The sequence below is a fragment of the Tachyglossus aculeatus genome, chromosome X1, assembly GCF_015852505.1.
Source record: "Tachyglossus aculeatus isolate mTacAcu1 chromosome X1, mTacAcu1.pri, whole genome shotgun sequence".
NCBI classification, from domain to species: domain Eukaryota; kingdom Metazoa; phylum Chordata; class Mammalia; order Monotremata; family Tachyglossidae; genus Tachyglossus; species Tachyglossus aculeatus.
Window position 1 is genome coordinate 32,482,934 of NC_052101.1, and position 25,343 is coordinate 32,508,276.

The 25,343-nt window shown below is 44.1% G+C and overlaps 1 protein-coding gene across 1 annotated transcript; it reads left to right on the forward strand.

Annotated features, from left to right (window-relative positions):
- The first annotated feature begins 410 nt into the window (after nucleotides 1-410).
- SOX30 (SRY-box transcription factor 30) lies at nucleotides 411-17,722 on the forward strand. Its single transcript, XM_038773049.1, has 5 exons — nucleotides 411-1,279; nucleotides 3,042-3,281; nucleotides 7,593-7,772; nucleotides 8,370-8,877; nucleotides 17,124-17,722. Exons 1-5 carry the CDS (start codon nucleotides 658-660, stop codon nucleotides 17,503-17,505), a joined length of 1,932 nt encoding a protein of 643 aa, XP_038628977.1. The 5' UTR covers nucleotides 411-657; the 3' UTR covers nucleotides 17,506-17,722.
- Nucleotides 17,723-25,343: the final 7,621 nt, after the last annotated feature.

Consider the following 25,343-nt stretch of genomic DNA (forward strand, 5'->3'; position numbering starts at 1 on the left):
AGATGGAGGGAGAAAAAGGGAGAGCTAAAAGACAGAGGGAGAGAGAGGAGTGAAGAGAAAAAGAGAATGAAAAACGGGAAAGAGAGGGAGAGAGGGGAGGGGCGAATGGAGAGCACGTGCAGAACAGGCCACTGCCATGTGCGATGGGACGGCGCTGCCTTGCCTCGAGGCACCGGCCCCCTAAGTAGGGCCGTGGGGAGCGAGCTCCAAAAATTCGTTTGGGATTGGGGGGGCGGGGCCGGCACGGACAGGGGCATTGGACGAAGCGGCGGCGGCAGGCTGAATTTGGAACAGCCGGGGGTTCGGGGCCAAAAGGGGAGGGGGGGGGGGGGGCTTAGAAGGGTCCAACCGAAAGGACAACAAACGGCTGAGCTCACAATCCGGAGGCCCCAAGGCGCTATGGATGGGCCGGCCAGGCCGGGGCCCAAGCCGACTCACCCCGGCCTGCCCCAGGCGCCCGGGCCCCGCCTGCTGCTGCAGCTCCAAGCCGAGCAGCCCTCCGCCCTCCTTGTCCTGTCTCCCTTCCAGCCCAGACGAGAGCCGCTCAGCCTCTTCCAGCCTCCCGGTCTTTCTCCCGTGGTTCCTCCTCCTCCCGCAGCTGCCGCTCCCAAGGTGCTGCCAGCAAAACCCGAGCCACTTCTGTTCCTGCCCCCTTCGATGGTGCCCCTCGATGGCCCTACCTGTAGGACGGAGCCGGCGGCGCTGCCGTCCGGAGGAATGATATATGTGAAGACCGAGAGGCCGGACACCGGGTCGCACTTGGACAGGCCGGCGCACGAGCCGTTGGGCTTCAGGCCGGCGAGGTGCGAAGCCGCTCTCGGAGGGCGTCAGCCGGACCGGCCGGGGCAAGAGGAGGGCAAGGTTGAGGGCAGCGGGTGGGCCGCAACGCGAGGACGTCCAGAGTGGCAGGGGCGAGGAGCCGTCGTCAAAACCGAGGACCCGGAGAGGCCGCGCGAAGGCCGCGGGCCTGGCGGCGACGACGCTTGGCGGGCCGACCCGCCGGCGTCCGGCGGCCTGCCCCGCTCCGACGGGGACGTCGTCTCCAGCCAGACGGCCGGTGCCCCGGGGATGCAGCCGCAGGAACTGAGGATCCCTCTGACCCTCCAGGCGGTGACCCCCGGAGCCAGAATCCAGCTCCGGGGGGCTCCAGCCTCGGAGCTCATACGGCTGACTAAGGCGCCCGCGCCCGCCGTACCCATCAAAATGCAGTCTTTACTGGAGCCGTCCGTAAAGATTGAAACCAAAGACGTCCCGCTCACCGTGCTTCCCTCAGACGCAGGTATCAGCCGGAGCGTAGGGCACCATGTCTTATTTCCCCACCACTGTCAAACCCAACGGCTCAGAATCAATCAATCCATCAATTGTATTTATTGAACGCTTACTGTGTGCAGAGCACTATACTAAGCGCTTGGGAAGTCCAAGTCGGCAACATATAGAGACGGTCCCTACCCAACACCGGGCTCACAGTCTAGAAGAGGGAGCCAGAGAACAGAACAAAACATATTAGCAAAATAAAATAAATAGAATAGATATGTACAAGTAAAATAAATAAATAAATAGAGTAATAAATACGTACAAACATATATACATATAGGAGAAAGTGGGATGGCCCCGTGATCCTTTTGTAGAGTATAGAGTCTGTAGAGGCGTTACTTCCGATTCCGATCATAACCCCACAGGTTAAGCACAGTAAAGAAGACGACCACCGGGGCCCGGGAATGAATGACAAGTTCCAGGACTAAAACGGATTAGTACAATGCTCTGCACACAGTAAGCGCTCAATAAATACGATCGAATGACTATACACCTACTGGAAATAGCGCCTCTTGAGATGCTTTTAAGCCTCAGAGTGACACTGAAAATATTGACGATTTAAAGTTTCGGTTCGCACATGCACTGTATCGGGCTCGTGGGGCCTACGTGTGTTTGTGCCGCAGAGGATTGTGAAGGTGGATATTTTTCACTTGGTAGCAAGGATTTATGCTGATTATTTTTATATTTAACCAGGTCATTAAATCATAGGATTGGTTTCCTCGTGTCAGATTTGAGATTTTTATTAAGATTTAGTCCATTTTGAAACTCAAGACTTTAAAACATATTGTTCATGCGACTTTGGGAAATTCTTCGTTAGAAAAAAAATGGATTCGGAATGATTCATTCCCGTTCCACTGCAACCTAATCAAACAGATGGATACTTTTAGCCAGCCTGATTTTCTCATCTTCCGTTCACTTTCAATTGCATTTTTGGTTTTCACTTGTCCATCCTTTGTATTCTTAATCTCTCCCTTTTTTGCCTCTTTTCTGTTTTCTTACTCCTCTCCATTGCCTTCTCTCCGCCATTGTCTATCTTTAACCTTTCCTCCCTCTAAATATGTTTGAATTTGTCTCTAGTACAAGTTAGAGACAAGAAAGAGGCCAAAAGAATGATTAAAAAACTGGTTATCACAAAGCACTGAAAGGTTAGTAGGAGATGCTGAGAGACAGTGGAGCTGGGAAGGCTTGCTTCATCTGAATTTGTGGAACACCATGTTTTAAACCCAACCTGAGTTGAGGGCCCTAAGCACGGCATTTCACCTGACTAGCCCTTCCTCCCCGCAACACCGGTAAATGAAGAGTAGCACTGACATCTCATAAGGTTGTGGTGAGTCGTCACACGTATGTGACATGCACAACTATGTTGATGGAGACAGGTTCATGTCTGTCATTTTTGAGATGTGAAACAGGTTTCTTCGTACTTCCTGCCGCTAATCAATCATTTTCATTTTTTGATTGCTTACCGGATACAGAACACTGTACTAAACACTTGGGAGAGTAAACGGAGTTGGTAAGAACGTGCCCTCAAGGAGCTTACAAGCCGTCAATACTCAGCTCTATTTAGACGGCAATTTAGAGTGATGAATTCAAGGAAAATGAAGAGTTCTGGAACACGGGTAGTTTTTTCAGTAGCTTTATAGACTAAAATATTGATAGCTGTAGGAAACACTCCTTAATACAAAGAAATGTAAGTGTTATAGATTAATTCAGTTTATTGATTCTTGTAGGAATACCCGACACACCCTTTAGTAAAGACAGAAATGGTCACGTGAAGCGACCCATGAACGCCTTTATGGTCTGGGCAAGAATCCATCGGCCTGCGTTAGCCAAAGCGAACCCAGCAGCCAACAATGCAGAGATCAGTGTCCAGCTCGGATTAGAGTGGAATAAACTTAGTGAAGAACAAAAGAAGCCGTATTACGATGAAGCCCAAAAGATTAAGGAGAAGCACAGAGAAGAATTTCCTGGTAATTAAAACTAATTTTAATAATCTTTTATTCCAGGCGAACACGACTCGCTAACTCTCTGCGATGATTTCTTCCTGAAGTCTCTGCTCCAAAGACGGTTACCTCATTTCTGACTGCCGTGTGCCAACCTGATCTTTCTTCCGGTTATATGGTCTCTGATGACAAGAACCTGATCTTTTATATTTCTCAAACGTTTAGTACACCCAGTTCCTTAAGGAAATCCCACTTTAAGGAAAACTTGCACTGTGGTAATCACCCGGCCTGATGCGTTATGCCTCCATGAGCAGAAACCATTTCTTTGAACCCCATGACGTCTAACACAGGCTCACGTTATCAAACGTTCCCTAATTCCCTAACCACTTTCGAACCAAAAGACCTTGTGAAAACACTCTGCAATCGATCAGTCGGTAGTATTTATTGGTCACTTACTGTGTGCAGAACACTAAGTGCTTGGGAGAATACAACTGAGTTAGAGTTAGTAGACACAATCCCTGCCCTCATGCATGTTGCAAACATAGTAGGTACTCAATTAATGATGTTGAAGACAGTAATAATGATGCATTCTCAAAGTTAACCACTCCTAGATCATAGTATTTGAGGTTTTAGTTTATTGTGTCTTTTGGAGCGTCATCATCACTGTGGCGTAGTAGGACGAGCAAGGGCCTGGGAATCAGAGGACCCGTGTTCTAATCCTGTTCTGCCAATTGCCTGCTCTGCCTTGGTTTCCTCATCTGTAAAATAGGGGTTCAATGCTTGTTCTCCCTCCTATTTAGACTTCTGACATCTGTGTCATCTATCTACTCCAGTGCTCAGTACAGTGCTTGACACATAGTAAGCACTTCACAAATTCCGGCATTACTATGGAATTACGTTATTGCAATAATTACGCTATGATAATGCCATCCTAGTAATGATAGTATTTGTGAAGCTCTTAGCATGTGCCACACACTATTAATAAGTTAGGCCCGTGATCATTCCACCAGGCCACAGCAGGTTCCCTATTTAACATTCGTCCATCCTTCTTAGGATTGTCTGATTTCAGCTCACCCTATCAATCAATGAATCAATCGTATTAATTGAGTGCTTACTGTGTAGAGCAGCTGTGAGGGGATCCTGCAGTTTATCATCATCAATGATACTTGACATAATGAACACTCCTTTGATGCTGGTGGGCTAATTGCATTCCAGGACTTAGTTGTTGTGATCCCGTGTTAAGATTTGAGGTTCAACAGTACACGCAGCAGGGTATGGAACTACTGTAGAAGTGGAATGTGGTGCTTTGCTCAGTCCAGGTCTCAAACCATCAAGCAACCAATAGTATTTATTGAGCATCTCCAATGTGCAAAACACCGAACAAAATGCTTGGGAGAGTATAGTAAGTAGACACAATCCCTACCCTCAAGAATCTTACAATCTCTAGTGGGGGAGACGGACATTATAATTATTTATGCATACTCTCCCAACCACAAAAGAGATTGGAGACCTCGTTTGCTCTGTATGCATCCACGTCGGTCTGAATTTTAATGCCAGTTTGGCACTGCACTCAGATGCCACTCCCCCAAAGGCTGTTCTAGCCTTCTTAACCTGGTTTCCTACCTCCTTGTGGATCCTTGCATCTGTGGACACTGTGATGCCTAGGTATCAGAGACAGTTTTGACTGTGCATAGCATTTCCCAGGTGTGGGCTGGTAATAATAATAATAATAATGGCATTTATTAAGCGCTTACTATGTACAAAGCACTGTTCTAAGCGTGGGAAGGTTACAAGGTGATCAGGTTGTCCCACGGGGGGCTCACAGTCTTAATCCCCATTTTACAGATGAGGGAACTGGGGCACAGAGAAGTTAAATGACTTGCCCAAAGTCACACAAAGCTGACAATTGGCAGAGCCGGGATTTGAACCCAAGAACTCCGACTCCTAAGCCCGTGCTCTTTCCATTGAACCACGCTGCTTCTCTACCTAACCTTCGTGTTCTTCAGACCAATTGCAGATCCACATTACTTGGCTGATTCTAAAAAGTGGTTCGTAATCATCGGTGTGTCTTCTTGGCTAAAGTCTTCCAGAGCAGTTATCAGAATGCAGGGGGAGCATATTCTGACACCGACTTCCTATTTACCTGTATTCTTGAAGATGGCTCCCTAGAATAGTTTGGGCAAAACTTGAGACAAAACACAGCCTTGTTCTACCCCATTGGTAATCAGGAAAGGATCTGATAGGGCCTTAATATTCTGGCATCACCATCTATAACATCCTGGAGTTATTCTAGGATTCCCCTTTAGGGAAGCCAAACTTTTTCAATAACTGCCAGAGCTCAGGTCCACTAATAGTACCAAGTACCTTTAGGAGATCAACAAACACCATGTAGACATCTTGATGTTGTTTCCTGTATTTCTCCCATAACTAAAGTTTAGCAGAGACCGCGTCTGCTGTGCTCTACTCTACTATGAAGTTACATTGCACCTCTAAGCTGTAAGCTCATTTTAGGCAGAGGAGGCCTCTACCAACTCTACGGTATTGGTTTCTCCCAAGCGTCTTATTCACAGTAAGCACTCAATAACATTGATTATATTCTGGGAGTACATGATTAATGATGTTCTTCAGAAGTTGATCCAGCAGCAATCTGACTGAAATTCTCCTTGCACTCCATCCTCCCATTAATATGATCTGCTATGATGAGTTAGAGAGAGAGAGAGAGAGGCAGAGAGAGAGAGGGAGAGAGAGAGAGAGACTGTACCTTTTTATGGTTGGTGGATAAGGGGAATTAGAGACTCTGAATGGGACCACAGGATAGAATTCCATTGGGCTTGTGGCCGGAGAAATAGCTTCAGCTTCTGTTTCTCAGTGGCTCAAACGAAAGCCACTTCATTTTCAAATTAACTTTAGGGGACCTGCTAAATTATATATGATGTCATAGTCAACATGGTAGAACCGTTTTTACATCCATTGCACAACCCTGATTCTGTACTCTCTACCTCTTTTCCCTTCTGGTCTCTCCAGTGGGCTTAGCTGAGGGTGATGCTGCTGTGAATAATTTTCCTCACACCTCTCCATCCACATACGTTCCTTGGCTTCCACGCTCTATTCCTATTATTTTTAATGGTATTTGTTGCTTACTATGTGATAGACACTATACAAAGCTCTGGGGTAGATACAAGCGAATCAGGTTGGTCACAGTCCATGTCCCACTTTTGCACATCCCCGTTTTGCAGATGAGTTAACTGAGGCACAGAGTAAGCTGTCCATGGTAACACTACTGACAAGTGGTGGAACTGGGATAAGAACCCAGGTCCTTCAGACTCCCAGCAGCCTGGAGCAGTGCGACATAGTGGATAGAGCAAGGGCCTTGGAGCCAGAAAGTCATGGCTTCCTATCCCGGCTCCACCTCCACCACTTGTCTGCTGTGTGACCTTGGGCAAGTCACTTTGCTTCTCTGGGCCTCAGTGACCACATCTATAAAATGGGGATTGAGACTGTGAGCCCCACGTGGGACAGGGACTGTGTCCAACCCAATTTGTTTGCATCCACCCCAGCGCTTAGTACAGTCCCTAGCATATAGTAAGTGTTTAACAGATACCGTTATTATTATTATTGTTCACTAGGCCATGCTGCTTCCACAGAACTGCTGCCAGCTGAATTATTTCTGTGGTTGTGGAGTCGTGCAGGTAAAAGGAGTTCATTTAGTAGTAGGAAAATGCACACCTTCAGGCTCAGTGTCCCTTTTCACCTCAAATATACCTCCTCACTACTGCTTTCTGCTCCACAACTGAAAACCTCTCCTCTCCCTCCCCATCTCCCCTCACCCCACAAAAAACCACTGCAGCTGTTGTAAATGCCATAGTTGTAATGCATTCATGCCAACTCTGGCCAGGAGATGACTTCTTCATGCATGCTTCCTTATTGATCAGGAGTCTGCGTGGTATACAGTGGCTGGCATGGTGCTGGCAGGAACTTCCCTAAACTTCCAGGGTAGTGAGGACGAAGCCAGGTAGTGGAAAAAGCTTGGAAATGGTCTGTTTTGATTAGATATCAAGGTCCTGTGCCAGGGTTTTCAGGATGTGCTCATTGATGGGTTAACTATTGGGCACCATTCTAATGTGTTGTGTCCCCAAGCTTGGGTTGTCATTGAGTATTAGGTTTGCCGTATTGACCAAAATGATAGTTTCAGAGAAAACTCTTCCCTAAACAGGCGTGCTTGGGGAGGATACACCGATTGTGTGATTCTGGATTGGCCACTCTGGGCCTCAGTCTCTCCTCTTGGAAACTTTGGACATCAACACTGTCTCTAACCTGTGTCTCGCTTCTTCTTCACAGGTTGGGTTTATCAACCTCGTCCAGGCAAGCGGAAGCGCTACCCACTAAATGCTTCCTCAGTGTTTTCCACCACCACGCAGAGTATCATCACTACAAACCCAACAACAATTTACCCGTACCGCTCGCCTGCCTACTCTGTGGTCATCCCCAAGCTGCAGAGCACTATAACTCATCCTATCAGTGAGTTGGTTCCATGGCTGTGTTTGTTGTTTTTTTTTTAATGGCAATGAAAGGGTCTAACACATAAATATAGGAAATAGCTTCCAGAAAGCAAAAGATGCAAAAGAAAAAAGGTATTTAGAGAGAATATTTGAATGAACTATTTATACCAGAAACAGTAGTAGATATGTAAAATGGCCAGGAAGTGCATTCCATCACCTATCAAAACTCTGAGGCTTCGGGATTGAGCCAGTGGAGCCCAAGAAAAAAATCTGGTGCCCCTACAAGTGACTTGACATCTCTCTGCTTGCCAGATTCCTTCACAACCAATGCTTATGCGTATGCTATGGGGTCAAAGGGCACCTCAGCTCCATCACTGCCAAACCAAAATTCTGCTGCCGCGTGATTATTGGTGTTTAAGAGAAGGAGGGAACTAACCTGTTGTCAACCTAATCCCCTGCTTGACCCAATGTCATCTCCTGACTTTAGATCCCCTGGTCACTGGGAGGTCAAATTTTCTTCAGGCCCCCGTCCAAACCCTTAGAAACCATTCCTCCTGACAAGATTTTGTTTGGGTAATTCTGTTAACGCCTGAACATTTTTTTTTTATTTCCTAAGGTGACGCTCCGCCTACCATCCAGCTGCCCGCGCTGCCTGCATCTCCTGTCCAGCGTCTTAGTCCAATTGCAATCTTCCCGACCAGTGTTGCCAGTTCCGCTCCAGTGGCCATCCCGGCTCCAAGTCTGCCCCTTCACCCATCTCTTACCCCCCCGCAGCCCTTTGTCGGACCGCCTCAAACGGACAGTCATTGCCTGCTTTCAGGAGCTGGCCACCCAGTAAATAGACCTCCTCCAATTACTTTGGAGAGTTCCATCATGAATCTGGAGAGTACCATCCTGAATCCAAATGTCAGCACAAATACCATCCATGCCAGATACACCCCCACCACCATCCAGCCTCACGAAGAGTATCCTGGGATTGCCACTTGCTCCCGAAGTACACCAGTCTCCCATCAGGCATCACCCATTCCACACCCGCAGGTCTATCCACCACTGTTTGGAGCACCAGCTCGGTTTCCATTTCATCACCCTTACTTCTTGCCCGGGCCGCACTACTTTCCTTCCAGGTAAGAAATTCATTTTGTTCAAACCCCACAGTCGAGGCAGATTATGGGCACCTAAAAAAAAAAAAAAATTGAAAGATGAAGGGCTTCTACAATGTATAGAAAAGGGCCCTAAAGGATGCTATTTTTCCTGTGTGAGTGTAGATGTTTCATACCCTCCTTTCACTGGGAAACCAGCATCTTCAACCCTGGGCAGCACCTTCATGGCATCAGAGCTTAGAACAGTGCTTCGCACATAGTAAGCGCTTAACAAATACCATCATCATCATCATTGAACCAACTGTACTCTTTATTTTTGTCAGGTCAGAGATGAAAGTATGAATCTGTTTTTACAGAAGAGCTTTTAATAGTCACTCTTTACAGTGTTCTCTGCCCTAAGAAGTCCTGGAATCCCTTTCTAATTTTGCCATTTGTTATCATGGCATTTATTAAGTGCTTTTTGTGTGCTAAGAGCTGGGGTAGATACCAGAGTAATCAGCTCGTACACTGTTCCTGTCCTACGTGATGCTCACTGTACACAGTAAGCACTCAATAAATACGATTGAATGAATGAATCTATTTTATCCCCATCTTGTCTCCAGAGAGGGTAAGTGACTTGTCCAAGGTCCCTCAGTGGGCCAGTAGCAGACCTGGGACCAGAACCTGGGTCTCCTGGTTCCCAGTCCTGCGCTTCTTCCTAGATCAGGCTGCTTCCTTGACTGGTTGGTTAAGCTAGAACAAGCCACTAAACTTCTGAACTTCAGTTTACCCAAGTATAATTTAACTGTAACAGCAGTGGCTGCCTTGGAAAGGAGCGATCTAAGGCAGGAGATGACATTGGGTCAAGCAGGGGATTAGGTTGAAAACAGGTTAGTTCCCTCCTTCTCTTAAACAACAGGAGGTCTCTAAGGCACTGAGAGATTTTGTAAGTCTTCGAAAAACTTCAGAATAGCTAAGTATGGGCTCTGTGACATTCAATCAAGCCATAGTATTTATTGGAGGGTCCACTGTGTGCACAGCACTGTGCTAAGTGCTTGGGGGTGTACAAAAGAATTGAGACGTGATTCCTACCCACGAGGAGCTTAAAGTCAATAGTAGGGAAGCCAAACACCAAAATAAATTTACAGAGAAGAGGAAGGAGGAAAAGAGGCCAATGTACGTGAACTAGTGCTTAGGTAATAGGGAAGGGAGGATATGTTTAGAAGTTCCCCAGGAGGTTCTGGAGGCATCTGGAGGAGGCTCCAGAGGCTATTTTTAGGGCAGGGGGTGACTTGGGTGGGTTTGCTTCAGATGTCGCAGTGAAGTAGTGATAACATGAACATTCTCACCATGCCGGTGGACTGGCTGCATGTTTGTGCTCTTAGCTTGCCATTTGACATTAAGCATGGCAGATGATGATGGAGTCTGACGTAAATGACAGACGGTCCTCAGTCCTGAGACTCCAGGACTGGAAACGCGGATGAAGGGATCGCTTCTAGTGCTAGCTTTGATTGTTTTAAGCCACTCCACTCGCACTCTCTCTTTCCCGCCAGCAGTTCATGCTGAAGCACAAAGTGGAATGAACAGATTGGCCGGCAGAGGCACAGCATCATTCATGCATTCTTTCAATCGTATTTATTGAGCGCTTACTGTGTGCAGAGCACTGTACTAAACGCTTGGAAAGTACAATTCAGCAAAAAAGAGAGACAATCCCTGCCCACACCGGGCTTACAGTCTAGAAGGGGTGTGGGGGGGAAATGACACACCAAAACAAGTAAACAGGCATCAATGTAAGTAAATAGAATTGTAGATATATATACACATCAATCAATCAATCGTATTTATTGAGCGCTTACTGTGTGCAGAGCACTGTACTAAGCGCTTGGGAAGTACAAGTCGGCAACACATAGAGACAGTCCCTACCCAACAGCGGGCTCACAGTTTAGAAGGGGGAGACAGATCCAGATGTTTTTAGTATTTAGATAATACTAAACTCTACACTATAGATTTAGATGTTTACACATCTAAACAAGTAAACAGACATCAATATAAATAAATGGAATTATAGACATGTACACATATACACATGTGTGGTGGGACGGGGAGGGGGGGTACAGCAAAGGGAGTGAGTCAGGGCGATGGGGAGCTGAGGAAAAGGGGGGCTTAGTCTGGGAAGGCCTCTTGGAGGAGGTGAGCCCTCAGTAGGGCTTTATAGGGGGGAAGTGTGATTATTTGAGTGCTTACTTTGTGCAAAGCACTGTACTAAGCAATTGGGAGAGTACAACACCAACAGATACATTCCCTGCCCAGAACAAACTCACAGTCTAGAGGGACATGCCAAGTTTTTTTATGGACAGAAGCTGTTTATGGTCAAATTACTGCAAGCAGAGTGCCAGTGCTGCTCTGTAGTAATCAATCAATCAGTCATATTTATTGAGCACTTGCTAGGCGCAGAGCTCTGCACTAAGCTCGAGGGGAGAGGACAATATAACAGAGTTGGTTAACACGCTCCCTGCCCAAAATGAGCTTTCGGTCTGTAGCAGCCTTGATAGCTGCAAAGGTCTTGGCTGCCCCACTTTATCCAGCTGTTTTCAGGCTTCCTGTACAAAACACCCTAGGTTGCTCTTCAGTAGGAAACCTTCACCACTTAAGGCACAGCAGGCTGAACTGAGACTAAAGCCCAGGTCTCCTGGTTCCCAGAGCAGTTGTCTTTCTTCGGGAATAACAGCAGGGCTTAAGGATGACAACAAAGTATCATTGAGGAATGAGGGTAGCCATCACACTGTTCTTTCAACTAACCTGTTTCCATTTTTGGAGACAGACTACTGCACAGGATGGCGAATAAGCTGAATGTAGTATTCTTATGTTATGCCACAACTGCTTAAAAGTCAGCTCTGACATTTGTGGTAAGCCCAGGTCATCCAAATATATGGAAATTTGGACCTTTCAATTGCTCTAAGGAGTTTTGTTTGATGTGCAGTTTGACACCCGCATTGATCCTGCCTTCCATCTGCCTACCAAAGAACATGCAGATCTTCTGGATTTTTTTTTCTGTCTCTCTGCCTACCTTTGGAAAACCAAGACCTAGGCAGCAGAATTCAGTGACATCATTCAACTCTTATTGTTCATTCATTCGTTCATTCATTCAATCGTATTTATTGAGCGCATACTGTGTGCAGAGCACTGTACTAAGCACTTGGGAAGTACAAGTTGGCAACATATAGAGACGGTCCCTACCCAATAGTGGGCTCACAGTCTAGAAGGGGGAGACAGAGAACAAAACAAAACATATTAACAAAATAAAATAAATAGAATAAATATGTACAAATAAAATAAATAAATAGAGTAATAAATACATACAAACATTATACATATATACAGGTGCTGTGGGGAGGGGAAGGAGGTAATGCGGGGGGAATGGAGCAGGGGAGGAGGGGGAGAGGAAGGAGGGGGCTCAGTCTGGGAAGGCCTCCTGGAGGAGGTGAGCTCTCAGTAGGGCCTTGAAGGGAGGAAGAGAGCTAGCTTGGCGGATGGGCAGAGGGAGGGCATTCCAGGCCAGGGGGATGGGGTCGACGGTGGGACAGGCGAGAACGAGGCATGGTGAGGAGATTAGTGGCAGAGGAGCTGAGGGTGCGGGCTGGGCTGGAGAAGGAGAGAAGGGAGGTGAGGTAGGAGGGGGCGAGGTGATGGACAGCCTTGAAGCCAAGAGTGAGGAGTTTCTGCCTGATGCGTAGGTTGATTGGTAGCCACTGGAGATTTTTGATGATGGGAGTAACATGCCCATAGCGTTTCTGGACAAAGACAATCTGGGCAGTGGTGTGAAGTATGGATTGAAGAGACGAGAGACCGGAGGATGGGAGATCGGAGAGGAGGCTGATACAGTAATCCAGACGGGATAGGATGAGAGCTTGAACAAGCAGGGTAGCAGTTTGGAATGTAGAGGAAAGGGCGGATCTTGGCAATGTTGCGGAGGTGAGACCGGCAGGTTTTGGTGATGGCTTGGATGTAATTGTTGATGAAGAGCCTTGGTTTCATGTAGGGCTTGCCAGGTAAAGATTGTTTCACAGTCTTGGTCTGCAGGCTAGTTAACAGCAGGTAGCACTTGTTGATTTTGAAAACCAATTCTTAATAATCAGCAAGTCTTTATGCTTATAGAAGCATATATAGGAGCACCTGTACAACTCGCAAGGTACTCTGGTGATGTTCTGTGCCTGTCGAATTAGAAGAATTTCCCAGAGAATTTAAATAGTATTCTAAACCATCTTCCAGATTCTTTGTTTCTTAACCCTGGTTGCCCATTAGATTTAAACAAGATCAGTTCTAACACTCAGTCCTGCTTGACTCCATTGGTGGTAGGGAGAGGAAGGGAAAATTCCATAAATTCTGGTGTAGTTGGCCGTATCATTGTGCTGTAGTCTTAAACTCCTGTTAAACACATCATCATCATCATCATCATCATCAATCGTATTTATTGAGCGCTTACTGTGAGCAGAGCACTGTACTAAGCGCTTGGGAAGTACAAATTGGCAACATATAGAGACAGTCCCTACCCAACAGTGGGCTCACAGTCTAAAAGGGGGAGATCTAAAAGGGGGAGATCTAAAAGGGGGAGTGCATGTGTGGCTGAAAAGGCCAGCTTAGGACCCAGAGTCCCAGCCATGTTGGGTGCACAAAAAACACATTAGGGCAGTCAAGCTTTTGTAAAGGTGGCTAGAATCTGCTGATGACATAAAATACTTTTAAGGCCCACAAAAACCACTTTAAGGCCAGGATCTTGTTCCATTTACTTCTGTGAATAGCAAAAATTACATCCTACATTGTGATTCTGGGAACACGTGATTTACAAGTGGCTGCTACAGCAGAATTGTGACTCAAATCTTGGCACAGAGCCGAGCAGTATGGACCCCCCAATGGTTTCATGTTCAGCTCTCTTTGAGGAGGCTCATGATGAGGACATCTTTGAAATCTTGTGGCATTATCTCAGTATCCCACATGTTGAGTAAGAACCCGAGCAGGTGTTTGAGCAAGTCATGCCCATCTTCTAAATCTCAGAGGTAAATCAGGCCAGAGAAATTTACCATCCGTCATCGATCAGTGGTATTTATTGAGGGCTTACTCTGTGTAGAGCATTGTACTAAGCGCTTGGATATAATCCACTGCAGGAGCTAAAGATTTAACATATTAGCAAGTTAACTCTTCTTGATAAGGCTTCACCTTCTCTGGAGGAAGGCACCTTAAGGCAGCCAATGAAGTGTAGTTATCTTTTTCATATTCCGCTCTTGTTTGTGATTAGGGAGGTGGGTGGATCTTCAGTGGTGATGTGTCTTAGCCCAGATCAACACTTCCAGGATCCATCCAGAGAAGTACTTGCTGTAGTTTTGGTCTGAAGAGCTGGTTTGGGGAGTTAAGCTTGGAAACCAAAAGCAGGACAATTTTGCATCCTAACCAAAAACTAGAGGTCAGTGCTGGAAGGTAGACCAGAAAGGCATATTGCTATTTGGAAAGAAATGGCCCTTTTCAAGCAAAAGCTTGGCAAGGAACAAGGGACAAGGAGGCAACAGAGAAAACAGCACCATATGCTGCAAACATTAGACATAAGAACACAGCAAGGGACAGTTTTTTTGTGCACCCAACATGGCTGGGACTCTGGGTCCTAAGCTGGCCTTTTCAGCCACACATGCACTTGTAGGTGAATTTCACTGTAAATGGTGCTTTCTAATGTGAAGGATGACTATTTGTAGATCAGAGTGAATCCTCAGGTGTGGCATTCTGCCATATGTCAAAAACATTCGGTTGTGTCATCTGCTTTTTGTCAGAGAAATGAAGAACTCCAAGATATTAATGGTGCATTGCTTGCTTTGATACAATTCATTCTTTCCTCTTGAAGTCACAGTCGTAAAATCAGATCTTATATTGCCAGCTAACATTGTCCGGTCTAAATGGCCATAGATGAAAAGTCCACTGGTCATCAATAGAGACTGATGGTCCAGTAGGTCTACTTTGATTTTTGTCACCAAGCTTCCGGAAGGTATCTTCTACCCAACTCCAAGAACTTGACATTTGCCAGGAGTTCTGTCTGCCGATGTAGAAATCTCTTTCCTTAGAATGGCAGTCATAGCTGTAAGCCATTTGAGAGCGAATCATCCATGAAGTGGGGATACTATGTTGTACCATCTTTACCACATTTTCAAGTCTCTCTCCTAACTGTTTTCAAATCACACTAATTCCTTAGCTCTGTTCTCAGCTATCTTTAGTGGTACGAGCATGCCTTTCTCCATCAGAGAAGCTGCTCCGGGCCTTGAACAATTTAAACCTTGAAAAAGAATTAGCCAAAAAGAAAGTTGGAAAAGTTAGCAATATGAACAGGAGATGAAGGTGCTGGGAAATCTGTAAGCTAATAGAGTCAGTTCTTCTATAACGCAGGCCTTGTGTTCCTGAAGAGCCTCGTGTTACCGAAAACTCGCATCATAATACTCATGATTTATCCGGCTCCACGCTCAAGACCATTTCTTCTGCACGCATGGCGCTGTATCCAGACACGTATGTTGTGAGAAGCATGTTTCCTAAATCCCTAATAATGTTTTATCTAAAACGCATAATGAAAACACATGTTATAGGAGAACTGACTGTGCTTTTTAGAAATATGGTCCCATACTCTATGTGGGCACAATGCAACAAAAACCTGGGCTTAGTATTGTAGCCACATTTGAAATGAGTTTATGTCAAAAGCTAAAAGAGCGAGATTCAAATGAGAGGAATGTTGAAGCTTGGCTCTATTGTATTGCTCTCTACTCCAAATGTGTCATATGAAACCGAGCATAGTAGCTATGCTTATTATATTTGGTGAACGAAACCTATAAAATTATGAATTATAAAATCTAGAAGAATATAAATGAAGATATGAAGTCTGAAAATCATGCTAGTGGAAGAACTTGATTTACAATCCAATTAAAGTCACTTCAAATTTATTAGCCTCTACAGAGTGCATGCTAGTGAATTTGGTGTTGGCCTTGAGGAAGGAAAACTGTAAAAGACATTGTTTCTGTTCTCAGGGTGCTTACAATCTAGATTGTCTATCATATTTATACTTGGGAGAAGCAGCATGGCTTAGTGGAAAGAGCACAGGCAGGGGAGTCAGGAGAACTGGGCTCTGATCCCAGCTCTGCCTTTTGCTTGCTGTGATGTTGGGGAAGTCACAGTGTCTCAGTGCCTCAGTTTCTTCACCTGTAAAATGAGAAATCACATACCTATTCTCCTCCCTTAGACCATGAGCCCAACATGAAATAGGGACTCTGTCCAACCTGATTATCTTATATTGACTCCAGCACTCTGTAGAGTGCTTGGCACATGTTAAGTGCTTAACCAATTTTTATTATTGTTATCATATTTTAATAATCAAAAAGTGAAATGGGAGCATTAAAATGAAAGTATACAATGCCACTCAAAGCAGGTGGCCTCAGATTCAGTTGAGAAGATACCACCCTGGTCACTTGCCACCAAGCATCACCTTTCTCTCATCCTTCATCACTAGATGGAATCCAAGAGCATAAAGACCTTTATTGCTCATCTCATGCTTTCTCTTTTGAATATTTGAGTCCTTGAAAATACAAAGTAATATTAGGTACCTCCAACATTTACAAGGTTCAACCAAATGGATTTGAAGGGCTAGATTTTCAGACCTGCTGTCATTAGCCTCAGTCTGTGCTATGTCGAATGTTTTTTTGTTTGTTTTTTAAATGCCCCAAAATCTTTCAGTTCCTTTAATTTCCCTTCCCCAGCAGATTGAAAATTGGAATCAACAAGTACTTTCAAAACCGCAATTTAGCATGGTTCCTTCCAGATTTGAATCAATTTCAGTGCTTTATATTGCTGGGTATCATTTTCTTAAAAAATCAAAGCAATTCAGTGCTCTTCTTCCCTTATTCCTAGGTTTTATTCCCTGCATATTCATTAGAGATGCCAATAGCAACAACAGCAACTGCAGTTAGGTGGCCGAGGACAGTGAATCATGAGTTTTCCCAAAACCTTAAATGCTTTGTTACCATCAGGAGAGAAAGGCTCAAATATGCATTTTTCTTTATCATAGCTGTGATAATGTGGTTGAAGGAAAAATTTAAGGGCAGTCAAGATGCAAATGAACATGTAATCAGTCTGCTTTCCAGTACACCAGGCAATGTACTGGTTTGGTTTTGGTTTACATGGTTTGGTTTAACACGTGTGTGTGTGTGTGTGTGTGTGTGTGTGTGTGTGTGTGTGTGTGTGTCTTTTCTCTTTTTGTCTTTTTGACGCAGCACCTGTCCTTATAGTCGGCCACCCTTTGGCTATGGAAATTTCCCAAGTTCAATGCCCGAATGCCTTGGCTATTATGAAGACCGGTACCAAAAGCATGAAGCTATGTTTTCTGCTTTAAATAGAGACTATTCCTTCAGAGACTATCCCGAGGAACCCCCACGCAGTGAAGATTCTCAGAGTTGTGAGAGCCTGGATGCACTCTCCTATTACAACAGCTATAGCTGTGGTGGGGAGGAGTATTTTAACCCCATTCAGCAGATGGACATTGGAGCCTTAGAAAATGTGTTCACAGATTCTGCATCACCACCCTCTAGTATCCAGCAGGTCAATGTGACCGACAGCGATGAGGAGGAGGAAGAAAAAGTGCTCAGAGATTTATAATTTTAAATCAGATGATAAATACAGAAAATAAACATTTCTAAAAAACCTTTTGGGTCAGTTGGTTTTAGAAAAGGCTGAGGTACTTTGGAAATAGGTTTCAGCCAATTTTGAAAAGTCAAATTCAAATGCTGTTTCTTTTCACAGAAATACTTTGATCAGTAAAACTGAGTTCTCTTTCACAATCAGAACTTTAGGATATGAAAATTTTATTTTTATGCCAGACATCTACATAAAAGATTTGTTATTTTATTTGACTTTAAGTCTATTAGAAAATCCACATGAGTTATGTGGGGAAAATTTTGAGCATCTTTCTGTTCCAAAAAAAAAATGATGCTTTATATTTTATTTTAGGGTTCAAGTATTTATTTGAAAAGAATAACAATTTTCTTTGGCATTAAAGCAATAATTATTGGTAATGTTAGCATCTACGTAACACTTTGAAAACATTCTGAGAGTCTTAGCGGTGAATCGAGAGTCAGTATCTGTACTTAATTTATACTAATTACAATTTGTAAAGTGAGAAATGTATTTTTCATGGTGCCTGAATAGGCAGTTTGGTTAAAACTTAGTTCCTATCAATTTTTGCCCTTTTTTGGGACAGTTCTTCCATTTGGTCTGCATTGTTCTATTTTTGTTTTACTTCAATAAACAGATAAAATGTTTCTTGTTGGATGCTTTGTGTGGACAAACTTGATGAATCCAAAGGGTAATTTTTAACTCATGTTGTATAAATAACTTAAACATAAGTAAACGCTTTGCTCACTCTCCTGAAAAGGGAGCAAATGAGAGGGGAATATTTGAAAATGAACTTTAAGATGATATCATAAAGAAATTAGATGAGTGGACTATTTTTAAAAATGAACCTTAGGATGATCTTATAAAGAATATTGCTTATATAGGCATTTCTCTAATTAACTGCTTCAAATTTTCCATAGTGGCCTTTAGAATACCTAGGTGACTCTTGCATTGGGCCCTGTGACCTTGGGAAAAGCCTGCATTTGAATAATAAGCAAGGCTGCGTAGGTACTCGGGTGCAATTTCCTACACCAATTACTTTGAGTGAGAATCCTGCTAGAATGCATGTTTTCACAACATAATTTGGATAGAGTGCTAAAGGAACATTCTTCCCAAAACCCAGATCTGTCTAAAGAGAAGGCAACCCGCAAGGCAGCAAAAGTAGATTCTGTGGAAGAAGAAATGACAAGCCACATGCCTTAGCAGCAGTCATTCATTCAATTGTATTTATTGAGTGCTTACTGTATGCAGGGCACTTTACTAAGTGCTTGAAAAGTACAATTTGACAACATTTAGAGACAGTCCCAACCCAACAACAGGCTCACAGTCAAGGCATGCAATTGCACTTGCAAATACAATTGCACAATTTGCAATTTTCCATCACACTACATTTTTTCAAGAACATAACCACTGACTGTCCTTTACTTAATTGCCAGAACCAGATACAGACACTGCCTGTTAGCAAAGAGAAGAGGAGAACTGAAACAACTGTTAGCACAGTTCAAGTAAAAAACCCTTGAGGAAAAGGAAAACCTTTCCCTCTCTAAATTATATAGATTGGCTGTCTTTATTGACCAAATTCCCTGGAAAAACGTTTTAACTCCATTTCACTTTAATAGATTTGGGGGATTCAAACTTTATGGATGGAAGTGATATTTCTGGATTGGAAATGGAGTGAGAAAATGTATGAGTGAAGGAGAAAGGGCCACAGAGTGAAGTCGAGGCAACCACAACTACGTGGGTAATTCAAGGGAAAAAAATCCAATGTTGAACTTGTTTGGTTAACAGACAAAGCAGGCTTTAAAAAAAAACTGGTTGGGATTGCCTTAGGCCTCTCTGAGCTAAACATATATCTAGTCTAAATATACCCATCAATTAATCAATTAAAGATATTTATTGAGTCTATTGAGTGCACAGCAGTGAAGTAAACACTTGGGATGATACACTAGAAGGAAAACACAAGCCCACTGTGTTTAAGGGGGTCTGCAATCTAACGGGTTTTTTAAGGGGGGGTCTGCAATCTACAATCTAATCTTGGCACTGAGCTAAAGCCCCAAATTAGGTACAAGGCAATCAGGTCAGACACTGTCCCCATCCCACTTGGGGCCCACAGTCATCATGCCCATTTTCTTGGGCTAACACAGCAGAACTATTCTGTCATGCTGGGGAAATACAGCATATCTTTCTGGTACTTCTACCATCACTTTGTTTTCTTGCCTAATCAAAGCCCCACCTGAGAAATACAACTTAAATCATACCTGATTAAAACAGTTCAGTGCCTGTGCCAAAATAGTTGAGGTGAGTCAGAGGTACAGAGCTGAGGGATGTAAGCTTCACTCAGTAGACGGTAAGTTTCTTGATGGCAGGGATCTTGTCTACCAATTCAATTGTGCTGCACTCTCCCAAGCACCTAATTCAGTGCTCAGCACACAGTAAATAGTCAATACCACTGATTGATTGATGCTTGGGAACAAAGCAGCATGGCTTAGTGGAAAGAGCCAGGGCTTGGGAGTCAGAGGTCATGGGTTCTAATTCCGCTCCACCACTTGTCAGCTGTGTGACTTTGGACAAGTCACTTCTCTGTGCCTCAGTTCCCTCATCTGTAAAATGGGGATGAAGACTGTGAGCCCCATGTGGGACAACCTGATCACCTTGTATCTACCCCAGCGCTTAGAACAGTGCTTGGCACACAGTAAGTGCTTAACAAACACCATAATGATTAATGATGGCCTAGGTTTTTGGAAGCTGTGGCACCCCTAGGAGGTTGGAGAGCAGAGGTGGGGGCAACAGAAAAACTTGGTAGAGAACAAAAATACAGCACCAGCAGGAGTAGCCATCACCTGTAACTCCGCATCAAAGATTGTGCATCTTGCATGATCCTATTTTCATTTTCCACGGTCCTATTTTCATTTCCTACTGGAGGGTGCAATAGGGAAGCTGGGTAATCCCCTGGTGTAGACTATGGATTTTTTGAGGAACATTTGATGCCGATTGTATTGCAAAACTCACTTTCAAATCCACTATAAGCCATAGCATCTGCTGTTATCTTTAAATCCGGAAAGTCCTGTTGCATATATATGAAATATGATGAGGATGAGTCTTCTGTGGAGAACAGTGGATGAGCTTTGGCCCTGAGGCGAAGGAACTGATCACAGGGGCTTGTGCAGCAGTGCCACTCATCCTCCCATGTTCCTGCGAGTTATCTTGCCATTAGGGCACAGAGTAAAACAAATAGGTGGACAGGGTGTAGCACACTGCAAAGTGCAAACCAAGATTTACTTTCAGGACCTGTTTACAGCCAGGGTGACAGCAGCTTAGTTCCTACACTTTACCGTAGTGAGCAGACCCTACAGGCGGTCAATCAATCAATGGTATTTATTGAGCGCTTACTATGTGCAGAGCACTTGGAAGAGAACAATACAACAGAATTAGCAGACACAGTCCCTGCCCATAATGAGCTTACTGTCTAGAGAACGAGCTTGGCTCACCTCCAAATAGGTTATCCATGTATTTTCATGATTCCTATTGGGCTTGTCCACACTAGATGATTCTTTGGTCAAAGAGTGTAAGTTCCTTAATGGCAGGGATCACATCTAGCAACTCTATTGTGTTGTACTCTCCTAGGTGCTTAATACAGTGCTCTTCCTACAGTAAGTGCTCAATAAATACCACTGATTGATGGCTATTGCCTCAGTAGGCATTCTCCTACTGCAGAGCACAATGTTGGATAATGGCGTCTCCAACGCCGAAGGAAACAATCCTGTGACACTCCTGCTTTATTTTCTGAAATCAGTATAGGGTCCTAAAGAACTGAAAAAGAGCAAAGAATACTAATTGCTAAAATCCTTTTATATTACCTTGCTTATGAGTCAAGTCATGAGAGCACTACTGAGAAACAGGTGAGCTCCATTAAGGTCTTTCAGCCCGGTGTTAGGTTAATCTGCTGTAGACACACACTTTGTTTCCAAGTGTATATTGGCCTCTTTAATGTTCCCCAAATTCCACTTTACTAGATTCAGTTTAAACTTGTGTGATATTGTACAGATGCAAATAATGAATAAAATTATATTTCCTACCTCACCTCCAACAGTCCAAGTATTCCGTCTTTCTCAGGGATGATCATATAACTGCCCCATCCAAACTTGGCGTTTTATATATTTTTGCTTCTGGGGGCATTAACCAACTTTGGACTCTTTCAAGTCCTCAAAATTCTCCCAGGGTGGATACACAACAGAGTTGGTTGTTGGATTCAAAAATACATTTCTGAATTTATACTATAGGAAATTTACATCCCATGCTTTGTGTTGAGTATGTGATAGTCAGGAAAAAGGGCTAGACTTTCACATTGTTATAAATTGCCATTAGGTACTAAACTAGATTCTTACTGAAATGTGATATTCCACCAGAGAATGGAAGGGGAGGACATATGTGCTAATTCCCACACAAATACATTTTCAATAGTACAAACCAGCTGCTCAGGCGATTAGCCCCTGCACAAAAAAAAAAAAAAACAACTGCTTATTTTAGAAGTTTCTGTTTAGGATCTGTTTCGAAAAGAATAGCAGATTTCAAGGCTCTTATACTATTGTTGGGTCTGTGGTATGATTTTCATTCCTATTAACTTGATCCTTCATTTTCTAACAGGTCCTCCAAGGCCTTCCGCTCCTTTCTTGGTTTCATTTCATTTCCTGAATTAGTAATCCCTTTCCAATAATCTATTATCACAGGAAACCACAGAATATGCTCCCTTGAAATATTACAACTTCTGCAAAATAATTTATATCGTGTTTTCTTTCAGCATTAATCAATATCTTGGCTTCATATTATGTTTTCATTTTCTTAAGTGGTTCCACTTCAATTTTCTAATATATGCTCATCTATTTTTGAAGTAAGTGAAGACAGACATTTTAATACTGGTTTTATAGAAGCTACCTAGTGCAAAGAATGTTATCACATTTTGGGGTGTGGAACAAAAGCAATGAGTTTCCTGACCTGAATTGATCCCGGTTTCCCCCGCAGATGATATGACCATGCTTGGTACCCTAGGTAAAAAGCATTCCGTGGTGGCCTGTGGACATTATTCTTCCACTGGTTGTTAAACTTCCACTCTAAAAATGCTCACTGAAGCTGGAACTGGGGGGAACAGGGCGGGTGACAAGAGAAACTGTTTCTGATGCTGCTGCTGCTGCCACTGCCAGAATAGTGACCTCAGAATAGTCAGTCATTCATATTTATTGAGTGCTTACTGTTTGCAGCGCACTGACTAAGCGCTTGGGAGAGTACAGTATAACAATATTACACGGGCAATATAACACGGGCGTTCCATGCCCGTTATGGGAACAGTGCAGATGCACATGAGCAGTACAGTACATGCAGCTCCTTCATCATCTCCAAATAAAGGAAGCGTACAAGTAGCTGAACGCTGCCTGTAATGAGCTTCTTAGTCTTTTCATCTTGTATGCTTAATAATAATAATTGCGGTATTTGTTAAGCATCTACTATGTGTCAAGAAGTTTTCGAAATATTGGGGTAGATAATTATAATAATAATGATGGTATTTGTTAAGCACTTACCATGTGCGAAGAACTGTTCTAAGCGCTGAAGCACTATTCTAAGTGCTGGAAAAGGTAATCAGGTTGTCCCACATGGGCTCACATTCTTAATCCCCATTTTACAGATGAGGCACAGAGAAGTGAAGTGGCTTGCTCAAAGTCACACAGCTGACAAGTGGTGGGGGCAGGATTAGAACCCATGACCTCTGACTCCCAAGTCTGGGCTCTTTCCACTTAGCCACACTGCTTCTCCAGATACAAGAGAGGCAGGTTGGACACTCCCTAGCCCACATAGGGCCCAGAATCTAATGGGAAGGGAGAACAGAAATTGAATCACCATTTCACAAGAAAAGAGAAGTTAAATGAGGCAGATTCAGATTACTATGATTAAATGTATCCAGGCTGCTCTTAGTCCCACGGGGAGAGACAGCATGGTGTAGTGGAAAGAGCACGGATCGGGGTTCTCTTTTGGGAACCAAACTCACGATGGGATGAAGAGCCCCTCAATTTTTCCAGCGTTTGCTGAGGAGCCTCAGGTCAGTATTAGTGCTGTCATTTATCTCTGGAGATGGAGACTTCTTCCCCCCAAACATTCAAGAGTCACTCTAGGGAGAGAGGAGAGGAATATGGGTAAGACACCTTAAAGGAGAAAATCAATCAATCAATCAATCAATCATATTTATTAAGCGCTTACTGTGGGCAGAGCACTGTACTAAGTGCTTGGGAAGTACAAGTTGGCAACATATAGAGACAGTCCCTACCCAACAGTGGGCTCACAGTCTAGAAGGGGGAGAACCAAATGATTCTGTGGATCAATAAATCAATCAAGGTATTTACTGAGGGCTTGCTGCATGCAGAGCACTGTACTAAGCACACTTTTAAAAATAGAACTTGTTAAGCTCTAACTATGTGCTATGCACTGTTTTAAGCACTATGTACTATGCACTCTTCTAAGCACTGGGAGGCTCAGATAATCAAGATAAACAAATTGGACCTAGTCCCTCTCCCACACAGGGCTCACATTCTAGGTTAAAGGGGGTAGGATTTAAATCCCCATTTTACAGATGAGGAAACTGAGGCTCAGAGAAGTGAAGTGACTTGCCCAAGATCACACAACAGGCAAGTGGTGGAGCTGGGATTAGAACCCAGGTCCGTCCTCTGACTTCCAGGCCTGTGATATTTCTATGAGGCCCTGCTGCTTCCCAAGCACACTCGAGAGGGTACAATGCAATAGAATTGGTAGCCACTGTCCCTGCCCTAAAGGAGCTGCCAGTTTAGTGGATCTGGACTTTGGGACATTCCCCTCGGGATGACAGCAGTACGGTTTTATGTAAACTCTTCCCTCCTGTTTAAGTCAAGCTACAAGAGCAGGAGAACTACAATAGTCCTGTGGCCCTTGCCACGTTCCAGCACTGCCCTCCATCAACCTTGGTTCCCTTTGCTTTGCAAATCCAGACAGAGAGCAACGGTAAGGACAATTGCCCATTGTCCCTGCACAAGTCTGAGCAAGTGGGAGGCTGAGCCATCCATCTGTCAAACGCTGATTCATTTTGACTCTCCAATCCAATCTGTGAACCAAATGGACATCGAGAATGGATACTTCCTCAGAGTCATTCATCATTCTTAGCCATAATGTGGCAGTGCGTTTTTGAATGGCACACAGAGGGTTGTTTGATTTGGAAAAAACCCCACAAAGTAGAACTAAAGCCCACAGCCCGGATCTATATCATCTTACTGGACTGTGAGCTGGTTTGGAAGGCGCAGCTGTTTTAGGGGCCTGCAGCTATACACTGTTATTCTTAATGGAGAGAAAGACTAAAGCTGTCCCAGAAGAGCACTGCTAACTCTGGAAAAATTAAAAGCCTCCCAGACTTTGCCCCATTACCCCGTTACCCCAACTAATTAAGTCTGTATTTAAGATTCCCATTTCCCCAAACGAATCCCACTTTTTCTGCCCCTTGAAGATTTTGGCAAACACTGAGGGGAGGGGAAGTGTTTCAAACCAAACTTGCTACTCTAGGTTCACAGAAGACAGGTACTGGCAAATGAACTATCCAGGAGCTCTGAGGTGCCAGGTTAGCTAGGGAAGCTGTGGGATTGCAAAAGTGTCCGAATCTTCCCCCCACACACCCCCAGCGGGAAGACTTCAATCCTTGGAAGAGTAATGGTAAGAAAAGATGTTCTCCAGAGAAAATCCACTTCCCCAGAATTAGAGAAACTCTCTGAACTGCTAGCTTCTCTATCAGGTTGTTTCTATGCCTAGGAAATACC

Excerpts from the sequence above, each read along its gene's own strand:
- SOX30 (XM_038773049.1), top strand. The coding sequence starts at position 658 with ATGGTGCCCCTCGATGGCCCTACCTGTAGGACGGAGCCGGCGGCGCTG. Across the intron at positions 1,280-3,041 it reads CGTGCTTCCCTCAGACGCAG|GAATACCCGACACACCCTTT; the intron begins GTATCAGCCGGA and ends TGATTCTTGTAG. Across the intron at positions 7,773-8,369 it reads CACTATAACTCATCCTATCA|GTGACGCTCCGCCTACCATC; the intron begins GTGAGTTGGTTC and ends TTATTTCCTAAG.